This window comes from Pterocles gutturalis, unplaced genomic scaffold (genome assembly GCF_000699245.1).
Source record: "Pterocles gutturalis isolate BGI_N339 unplaced genomic scaffold, ASM69924v1 scaffold27641, whole genome shotgun sequence".
Lineage (NCBI taxonomy): Eukaryota > Metazoa > Chordata > Aves > Pterocliformes > Pteroclidae > Pterocles > Pterocles gutturalis.
In genome coordinates this window covers 49,073-59,937 of record NW_010098744.1, presented here as the reverse complement: position 1 = coordinate 59,937, position 10,865 = coordinate 49,073, and the positions used below count along the sequence as shown (strand labels likewise).

The following is a 10,865-nucleotide window of genomic DNA, read 5'->3' as shown; positions in this document are numbered from 1 at the left end:
AGGGGGTTGGAACTTGATGATCTTTAAGGTCCTTTCCAACCCAAACCATTCTACGATTCTATGATATAATGGTAATGACATATTTATTTGTGGTCTTTGTCAGAATAGCTGCAGCAGAAGTGGACTGACTACCTTATGGAGATGTTATGTTGTCAAATGTATTTCTGTTCCTTCTTGCAGGCTTGAATGTTGAAGTGCAACACATTTGCCATTAAGTTGAACTTCCTTTAATGATGGTTAAAGTCAATTGCATATAGGCAGCGTTGATAGCTAATAAAACTGAAAAACAGATGTTTGAAATTTTCCAAAAGCCAAAGGCCAGAAACCTGGCAAAGGGTAGAAGCATTAGAACTCTAGGTATCTGAGATAACTGTGTTTTTGCTGTTTCCCAGGGTTAGAGGTGAATGTACTATCCTCTGTCTGGTTTTAGTTTATAACTCTAGTATAATTCTGTTTATGCTTCCAATTTTTTATTGCTTTTTATCACAGTTGTTCATGTTACTAGTACAAATTTGGAGATGTATCCCAAATGTATCCCATGATCCTACTTGGGAGTTAAAATCAGGCTTCTGTGACACACTTCAAATGTGTAAATTTATTCTTGAAACAAGTTTGGATAATTTAGGGAGAGGGAAAAGGACAAAATCCTAGGGTTTTCTGAAAATTGATCTCTCTGATCTCGATTAAAAGGTAATAGAGAAGGAATTTCTCTTGGTTATGTGTGTTTGTGATACAGTTTTCCTACACCCCAGTACATCCCGCTGTCTGCATTTGTCAGTATGACAAAATAGCTATGTAAGTCATTGCTGTTCCTAAGAAAATCTTTAGGCAGCCTTCTGTATGTGTGTTCTTTGTGGTTATTTTGCCATAACTCATTTAGTCAGCTGGATCTTTCATAGTGCTCATCATATCCTTTTTGGGATGCCACCGAGTCTTTTGTTTAATTTTATTTTCTCCATCAGTTTACTTGTTTTTAATATCTGTGGTATTGGGTAGTTACTTCCTTATCCCTGTTCTTGCATTTCTGATTACAAATCTGTGCTCTGTTTTAGTTTGTATTCTTGCAGAAGTGAAGGGGCCCTCAAGTCAGAATTGGTGAATGGTGGCTATCTTACATTCTCTATCTTCCACTGAAGAAAGGTCTGTAGTAGAGCTCACCATGATGCGAAATAGATATTCAATGCTGAGATCACTGACAAGCATCTTTCTCCATCATTCTGAAAAACAGCTCAGCTGAGCTTATTACGTCTTGGAATATATAGGAGAAAATGAGAAAGATAAATAATGACATATCCACAACAGCTGTAGTGGGACTGTTTACTGTCTTTTGCATACAACCTGCAATGTGTATATAAATCAATAATCTCTCTTCATGCTTGGTCACATGCTGTAAGGATTGGATTTCCTGCAACTTGTGTAAATGTTTTGAAGAAGGCTGTTTCAGTAACTGGCACCTGGAGTTCAGTAGAAATGCACTAGAGAATAGCAGCTTTGGAAAAACATCATAACCTAGGAAACTTGGTACCTATTGGTATTTTTTTTACCTTATTATATGGTTTTTTTATCTTTAAGAATTACAAGGCATAGTTTTTTCTTGTTCTGTTAGGATTTTTTTTTTTTTTTGGAACATACTGTTTACTCCAGTAAAGTTTTTGATGACTCAAACTGTAAGAGAGCTGCTGTTGAATACATGATAGCCTAATCAACGACTATACCTTTCTCTGTATTACTAGCTCATATGGTTTAGTTCTGGTTTTAATGAAGCATTATGGTGTGAGTCTAGAATACTATATGCATATAGGAGATCAATTTCAGAGGAGTTCTTGGCTCCCATCTATCTAAGCTTATAAGACTTTGTGTTAAATTGGAACAAATAGTGTAAGTTTGAGGAACACTTTATTTTTCCCAGAAAGATCTTTAAGAAAAGATGGATCAGAACTGAGGTTGGGCTTTTTTTTTTTTTTTTTTGGTTTTGTGGTGTTGGAAGGAATTGTGTATTTATTCTCAGGCTGTAAAATGTTGTGGTATCACTGAAAATCTTGAGGAGCATTTCTAATTGCTTTGCTAAGAATACATGTGCTCCAACGTGGATGAGGCCAACGAATGTAAAATTTCTTCTAAATTGGATATACCATGCTGTAAAAATCAGCAAATGCCTGCGGCAATGGGATGTGATAAGCTCCCATAAGAGGATTCCTTATCCTCTACAGGATAAAATCCCTTAGCTGTCTCTGCATCCCTATGAATAGCAAACTGCTGAAGGTCTTGTAGCTTGCCTCAAAAATGCATTTTTAAAACTTGGTTTATCTTCCTTTTCTTTAAAAAAAAAAAAAAAAAAAAAGTCTAGTTTCTAGAAATCTGGATGTCTCCAGAGGACCTGAGACTTTCTGTGCTGTGTAGTGTTGAAACCCTACAGATTCCAGAATACATAGTAGCATTAGAGACTAGCAGTAGCCTCATGGCCTGGAAAATTAATCCTATTGCCTCTCTTCAAATAAATTAGACAAACTGTAGCTGGTCAACACTGTAGCCAAGCAATTGTAAGGAGCACAAAGTAGTTTAGCTAAGCAATCTCTAAATGCAGAGTTATCATTAATGTCAAATGATAAACCTTCATCTATATTAAGGAATTTTGGCAAGGTTCATTTGTTGCCATGATGGAAATACTGGAAGCTGCTCAGTCTTTGATGTGCTGTAGTTCTTGCCAAGGCAACTGATTAAGTGAAAGAGCATTAGTTGTAAATTTTTTTTTCAACTTCTGAAATTCTCCAGTCTAACCACGACTGAAAAGAGCAAATATGGGAGCTGCATGCATGACACCAGTATAGTATCTCTTTGAAACAGTCATTAAGTTATATTTTAGTAGTTCCTGGATCATCACAGTCATAATGTGGTTGTGCTGTTACCTTTTAAAATAATTAAAAGTCTAATTTATAAAACATGGAACTGCCTTATACTAAGAGATACAGCAGACTATGTCCAGGATGGAGTAAGCAGGCCTTTGCTCATGGTTATACATTGGCCTCAGCTTTCTGAGAAGCCAGTTTGCCTTCACTTGGCGTTATGCTTTGATCTCAGCAGTAAAAGATGGGTGCAGTTAATAATTTTTGAGTTCATACTCCTCCTTCAGTGGACATTGACATTTTAGTATCAAAATCCATCTCCAGCTGATGTCAATTCCATAGCTGCTTCCAGAGTTGCTGGTAGACAGAGGAAATCTGAACACTACCTTGTGTTGCTTGCATTTTTAATAGTGTTTCTCTTCTTTGTGCCATCTCCTGCCCTTGCCACAGATTGACTGCATGGTGTCTATAGTGTCTTGCAGCTGGTGAGTGAATTCCACAGTGTGACATGGAGGGCAAAAATACATCTATTGTTTCATAAAGGAAGCCAAAGAATGGAGGTTGTGGCTGTACGATGATAAAGCTTATTGAGGGCTTGAATCTCCCATACCCTCAGCATGTAGAAGGTTATAGAGCAGTTCAAGAAGGAATTTTTGTCTTGCCCGAGAATGTCTAGTTAGACCAGTTTGAACAAATACTAAATACATTAGGTGGAGAGTTAGCACCTGTCTTTGTGTCGCTATAATTCTGATTTTTTTAGCTTTATTATTTATTTAAGGTTTGTGAGGAAAGGGGCAAGGGCTTTTGAGGGAAGCTGGATAGCAGGTTGCAGTGGTCTCCATAAAGGCAGTTATAATGGTATTCATGCAGCTGTCTCTGTGGTGCACAACTTGCTGTGTTTTCTACTGTAAAAACGAAATCTCTTTTTATACCAGCAAGACGTTTCCAGACTCACTGAAACAGCACTTGTTCTGAAATAGCACCTGGTCAGACTGAAAGAGCCAGTCCTGGGTGATTGATGCTTATCTCTGAAGGCTTCTTTACTTTTCCCTGAAGCACCTTGGAGGGCTTCTGCAGCGCTATTTACCATCTTCCATTGTCTGCCCTTTCCCATTTTCCTGAATACTAGGTTTCCCAGCTCATAACTCTAAGAAGCAGCTTTATTTCAGAGTAGAAAGGGGCCCCAATATGTGGCCTATTATATCCATATCAGCTTGCTTACCCTTTTCAAACAGCCATTGTGTTTTAATAGGGCCCTGCCTGGCAGGGGGAGTCCTTAATTCCTGCTATATAAGAATAGCCAGCTTGAGTTACAGCAAACTACAGGATGCTGCTCTGATCAAAAGGCCTCTGTTTTTAGAGATTCACCCCCCCTCCCCCATTTGCACTTTTTTAATTTTTTTTTTTTAAATCCCAGGCTAATAATTCAACACAGTAAGGTCGTTTTAGCTTTTGATTTGAAAGCTTCAAGGTGTTAAGTTACTGACCTAGCAGAGGAAAATCAAGGGAGGGGGAGTCTGAAAAACATAAAGGGATTCCGGGTAATAAAGAGCAAGCACAGTGACTCTTTTAATCCTTTCCTTCTCCAGAATCTGTAGACTGGTCTCCGAGGGTTTGATTTGCTACAAAGCAGCATAAGAAAGCTTGTTCACTGCCTGCTCTGAGCTGTGTCACAGGTGCTGTGGTTCATTTCCTTTCAAACAGTACTTGGGATAATCTCTGTACCACCTGTATTAACTCTGCCATGAATACACAGATTCCTGAGCCTATACCAAGAAGCTTGAAAACAAATAATTAAAATTTGTGTCAGTACTTTCCCTCTTTCTGCAGCCTTCAGCTGAAATGAACTTAAGTGGGTGAGACAGAAAGGATCTCAAAAATTCCAGCCTCTGTATTTGCAGTGTTATGTCACCCGGTCTTGCCAAAATGTTAAGAGTGTTAATGATTTCCTATCTGCCTGGTTGTTTAAAAAGGATTTTTCCTTTAAGCCAGTCATCAGGAATAACTTCCAGCATCTGTTTCATCTTAACACTGGTAACACATTTCAGAGGAAGTGCTCTGAAAAAAAAAGCACTGCTAATTTCATTAGAGGAAAATGGCGATTTCCTTAAGGCTGACTTCGTTGTCCCAAATGTTAATATTTGTGGAATTTCAAAAAGCACTTGATACAACAGTTTTGGATTGAGGAATGCTAATGCTTCTACACTACCTTCCAAGAGGGACAGCTAAAGAAGCAATCCAATGATTTGTCTGAATGTTGAAAATAGTGTAGTACACTTAAACCATTAGGTGAGGAATAGAGTGATCTTAAATTAAACTATGCTCATGTGGCAGTAATTTATTCATCACAGCAGTGAAAACTGGGATTTTTTATTTTTTTTTTTTTCTCCCAGTAGTGCCTACAGTTTTAAGTGTTCTCTCTCTAGGCTCCTTCCAGGCAAGGTAAACCTCAGTTTGCTGTTTCAGAGTATAGCCTTAGGGTAAGTGTGATTAGTCACTTGGGGATGCTTTGTGTGTGGATGAGTTATTTAACAACAGAAATTGCCTAGGTTTTAAAGCCTTTTGAATTTCATTATTTTCTATTGCTAGAGCTAGTTCTTTGTTACCCATTGTACCACAGTCTCTAATCCTAATACTCCTGATTATCCCTACTTACTGTGCTTTGGTTCACACCATGAAGCAGTCTTGGAGCTCGTGACCCGAGTTCCTTTCAGATGAAACTAAACTGGAAGATGTGTTCCAACTGCAAATGAGCATTCAGCCCATGGGACCAGAAGAGAGCTAGTCCAGAGTGTGTTTCAAGAAAAAAACAAACCCTGAGATACCCATAATGTTGACATCAGGTCCTCTGCACTGTTTCTCTCTACAAATGTTTCAGTCTAGACATAGCTTCTGATGGCAACTTTGCATTTGAGACTACCTTGGTTTTACTTAAGACATTCGATTCTGTTTTAATGACTTAGACACCTGTGTAACTGGGAAGAAAAGCAGTGTGTGTGTCGGGGGAGAATCGTTCATGCTGGAGAAGTGAGTTTTTCTTCCTTCATCATTTTGATAGAAAATTAAAACAGTAATGCTGTAAGTTAAGGAATAACAGTCCTTGTTCCTTGTTTTCCATTTAGGAGAGGAGGGGTCTTGTGAACTCTTTCAGCTCTTTGCATGGTAACCAAAGGTGGCACCTGCTAAGGGGGACAGCAGGGTCCTGGCAAGCTCTTCCGTCCTTCTCAGGGACTTGGGACTCTCTCTGCATTGTGCATTTCAGCAGGCTGAGGCTAACTGCTGTAGTGGGTTTCAATTGGGATGTTACCATAGCATCCTGGGACTTTTACAATCTATTTGGAAGTCCAAAGGTTTGAAAAGAGTGCTTGAAAGTTTCTGAACTCTGGCAAGTTGCCAAAATGTAATTACACAAAAGACAAAGCTGTAGTGAAAGCAGCTCTGTTCAGAGAAGCAGCACCTGAGTGCTAGAGTTCCCAGCATAGCCATCTCGGAGAGCAGGGACTGTTTTATCACAGTCTCCTCCCAAAACTTTTTTTCTTCTTCTCACGTGCATGTACCATCCCACAAGCGTAGACTGGGTGTGTTGCAAGATGCAGCTTTCTCACCAGTGGTATTAGAAGAGACTATTCTGTGGTTTGGCTGCTCTGGAGTATATAAAGGAAAGGAGTGAAAAAGTCGCTACTGCAAAGGTGTCTTTAGATCTTCCCATGGAGCAAGAAACTTGTTTTATTGTTTTCTCATCTTTCTCCAGAATATTCTCACAAGTGAATCATAGAACGGTTTGGGTTGGAAGGGACGTTAAAGATCATGGAGTTCTAACCCCCCTGCCATGGGCAGAGATATCTTCTACTACATCAGGCTGCTCAAACCCGCATCCAGCCTGGCCTTGAACCCCTCCAGGGACGGGGCATCCACAGCTTCTCTGGGCAACCTGGGCCACTGCCTCACCACCCACACAGGAAAAAATTTCTTCCCAATATCTAATCTAAATCTCCCTGCTTTCAGCTTAAAACCATTACCTCTCATCCTATTCCTGCACCCCCTGATGAAGAGCCCCTCCCCATCTCTCCTCTAGCCCCCTTTCAGCACTGGAAGGCTGCTGTAAGGTCTCCTGGAGCCTTCTCTTCTCCAGGCTGAACATCCCCAACTCTCTCAGCCTGTTCTCATAGGGGAGGTGCTCCAGCTGTCTGACCATCTTCATGGCCTCCTCTGGACTGGCTCCAACTGGCTCCTTCCTAAGGGAAGAATCTCAGCAGCTGTTAAACTTGCCAAGAATGTTTGAGCTAAGTTTGTTTTGCTGTTGATATCTTGCTTACTTAAGCCATTCCTCTGAGTTTGCAGCTTGTTTTATTTTTACGTTCAAAAGAAACCGGAAAAGACATCTGTTCGTGTGTATTTAAAAATCATTAAGGTGTTGGTCATACTCCCTACATGCTGTTGGAATACCTGCAACAGCTTTGGGTCATCACTATTTCTTTTTCTTCGAGAAGGGTTTACCTGCTAGCGTTACTACTTGCCACATTAACAGTAACTTCACCTCTGGGCAACCGTTAAGGGAAAAGTGACCGAGTTATTTTTGTACTGCCCGTCTACCCATGATAAAGGAATTTCAAAATATATAGTTTGTTCAAAATGTATAGTGTTCCTGTCTCTTGTAGGGATCTTGACCCTGCCTGAGAGCAGATCTGTTGATTTGTCATTGGGCTGCTTGCTGGATAGCTCCAGCAGGGGCTGGCTCCTGTGAGCTGAACCTTTACAACTTACAAGAAGGAATTTATAAAATATGGTCTCTGAAATGCAGCATCTTAACTAGGATAAAATTCTGACCATGCTTGCTGACTCGAGCTTTTGGGGAAAAAATCCTTCCATTGTATAGTTAAACAAAATCTTATTGCAAGCAATGAGGAATGAAGGAAATATTGTACCTCTTTTACTCAGCTAGCTGGCGGCACTTGGCTGTCAGCACATCCAGGTGTGCTGATGTTCCAACGCATCCACCCGCTCTTTTAACTGAGTAAGCAACAACAAATGATATCATACCCTGCTGCCTGCTAGGTTTAGAGCCATCCCATGCTGAAATGCAAGGGAGTTATTGGAACTAAGGATTAATATGGTAGGGCTGTCTGCTGTGAATTAATGGTATGTTAGCTTCATGTCCGGACCTTTCTGTTACAGTTGTGCCAGGATCCGCTTCCAGGTGTTGCATGTGCTGTAGTTGTTATGAGCAACATAACTTGGTGTGGTTAGTTGTATCCTTGTGCCTTCATCTTCTTTTTCTTCCTAAACATCTCCCTTATGTGTGTCATCTTTCTGTAAGCTGCCTTCTCCTGTTATACCAAATTTCTTCTTTTTCATTTGTATCCTGATTTTCTCCGTCTGTCTATCAAATCATCAGCAAAACAACACAAATTGGAAATGAAAATAGTCTTACAAGCTGTGGTTTGGGATGAGAAAATCTGAAATCCCATTTCTAGCTTTGTCATGGGCATCTTCTGGGCCTTTATGCAGGTTACTTTCCCTTACTCTGAACTCGTTCACTCTAAGGCAGTGACCTACAACACTTTGTAATGAATTCTCTTTACTTACAATGATAGTCATGGGAGCCCTTTCCCATAATTTTGGCATATTTTGATAAGGCACATGATTTATTTATTTACTTTAACCTCTTGGGACAATGGCTGTGCTTTCTTCTGGTTTGTACAGCACTGGTGCATGAATAAGGTTTCATAAATACGAAATAATATATTTATCCATTATATTTACAGAAAGAGGATTCTTAATTCCAGGATTCAAGAATCATGAGTGCTTCTTAATTATAAGACGGTTGTAGTTATATTTGAGTTGTATTTCTTTCTGGGTAGGAAGGCTAGAAACAGTGTGTTCTGCACCTAGCTTTCAACACGTGACAAAAAATTCCATTTACTTACATGTCTCTGAGAGCCAGGACATAAAAAACCAAACAAACAGAAATGTAATCTTTTCTGAAACATTGAATTGGCTTCTCTCCACACACCACCCCCCAGTTTTTGCATGACTTCTTAATTTTGCTTAACTCTGTCTGGTATAATTATCTTTCAAATGCGAGACCATTTTCTAGATACTTAGAAGGATAGTGATTTAAACTATTTATATTTAAAGAGATTATTTATAATTGCAAACTGAGAGGGTTTGCACTGACCACTGGATTTTTTCTGTTGCAGAGATGCTACCTGTGGAGAGATTCCGCTGTGATGAAAGTGAACTTGTATCTTTTCATTAATTCTCTCCTATGCAGCAGTGTTAAGCTGCTGTCCCAAGTGAATGTTTTTAATGATCTCTCTGGAGTGTTTGAAAGCTTTGTCCCACTTGCACGATGCAGAGTGAAATGCACAAAATCTATCTTTAGGCAACCCTGTCATTATACCTTTTGGTATATAGTGTTGGTATTTGCATTTCTATTGTTCTTGCATGTTGAATTTTTCTGTGCTTTACTCTCCTTTAAAGGAGAGCTTCTCACACTTCAGAGAAACCTTTTTAAGACAAAAGTTTGCTATAATAAGCTAGCCTAAAATGCTTACAACTCAAATATGAGAAAATTGTTCTAAAATACAAGAATGTGAATATCAAATTGACTGTCCATCATAATGGCCAACTACTCTTTTCAAAATGCACTGGTGCAAAGTGTCATTTAGTGAAGTGTCCACCTGCTTTTCATGTCAACTGAAGTGTATCTTATACACCCAATACAGTGAAGTTTCAGTAACCTAGAAATGAAATATTGAGACTTGTGTTAAAGAGACTTTTTTTTGTTTTGTTTTGTGAGTTCACAGAAAACTGTGGTGAGAATAGCAGTGAAGTTCAATACTAAAAGAAAGGCCATCTTCTGGTCAGATAAACAACAGTTACTCTTGGCCAGCCATTTTCCAGTCGATTGGTTTCAAATAACTGGCTTTTGGACACCCCTTGTTGTGATTCTTTAGAATGAATTTTACTTTCGCAGACCTCTAATTCCTATAATTAAATTCCAATGTGTGGTTTTTGCAAATAGTCTTCTCTCTAGAGAACAGATGGGTATGAGCTTTGGAGATTTGGTTTCACAAAATGTAACTGCCAGTGGTTTTCTTGTTACTGTTCCAGCTGGCTCCAGAACTTTCACATTGGTTCAGCTTTCTAACGTTCTCTTGTTTTGACTTTATCTCCACAGTTTTAACAGCGTGCGTCAAGGAACACACATCTTGTTCCGTGAGTTCAGCTTTGTCCAAGCTACCCCTCATAACAGGGCGTCTTTTCTTCGGACCTTCTGGAGGTGTTTCCGAACAGTGGGGAAAAATGGAGGCAAGTATTCCAGCATCAATTGCTGTCCTGTTACCTTGACATTAAAGGCATTAGCAGTACAAATACTGACACATCACACTCTTCTAATGTTCTAGCATCGTTAATAGGGAGACACCATCACAGTTGCCTGTGGAATAGTTAAAAAATGCTCACAGCATAAAGTAGCAAAGGAGCACCTTATTGCCAGTGCTACTTCCATTACAGAACAGCATATCAAGCAACAACAGATGAGAGGGAGGGCATTTGGGAGTGAAGTAGGTGCTGAGATTATTAGGCAGTTGGGGTACTGAGTGCTCTGACTAGGAGCCCTGCAGGAGGTAGGGTATATAGTGGTGTTGGGCTTGTAGGGTGGTGAATGCTGCCACCCGAGCTGTGCCTGAGTTAGTCCTGGCACATCACCTAGATGGTGATGGCTGTGGAACAGGGACCACTGACAACTGTGTGACCACTTCCCCAACCCTACCCACAAGGAATAAGCTCCAATGCCAAAATAACTATTCAGCACTGTACTATCTTGTCTGGCTGTTCTTATACTGCACTTGGTATATTAGGTATTACAGAACTGGCCAGAGTTCAAAATAAACTCGTGTAACTGCCTGCAACTAAAATTATGTTTTTTTCTAGTTTTTAGTATAGTATTTTAAATACACTGAGAGTTGCTGTACAAATAATTTTTTTTTTTTAACATAAGCATGAGTTGTTTCAGGC

General features: G+C 39.6%; 1 protein-coding gene across 1 annotated transcript in view; it reads left to right on the top strand.

The window, feature by feature from the left end:
- LOC104462111 (chromosome unknown open reading frame, human C11orf49) overlaps window positions 1-10,865 on the top strand; it is a gene marked incomplete at its 3' end in the record, with an annotated part of 68,224 nt that overhangs the window by 8,497 nt on the left and 48,862 nt on the right. Inside the window, exon 3 of the mRNA XM_010073940.1 lies at window positions 10,027-10,157. Coding sequence (XP_010072242.1) covers window positions 10,027-10,157 — 131 coding nt within the window. The remainder of the gene's footprint in view (window positions 1-10,026; window positions 10,158-10,865) is intronic.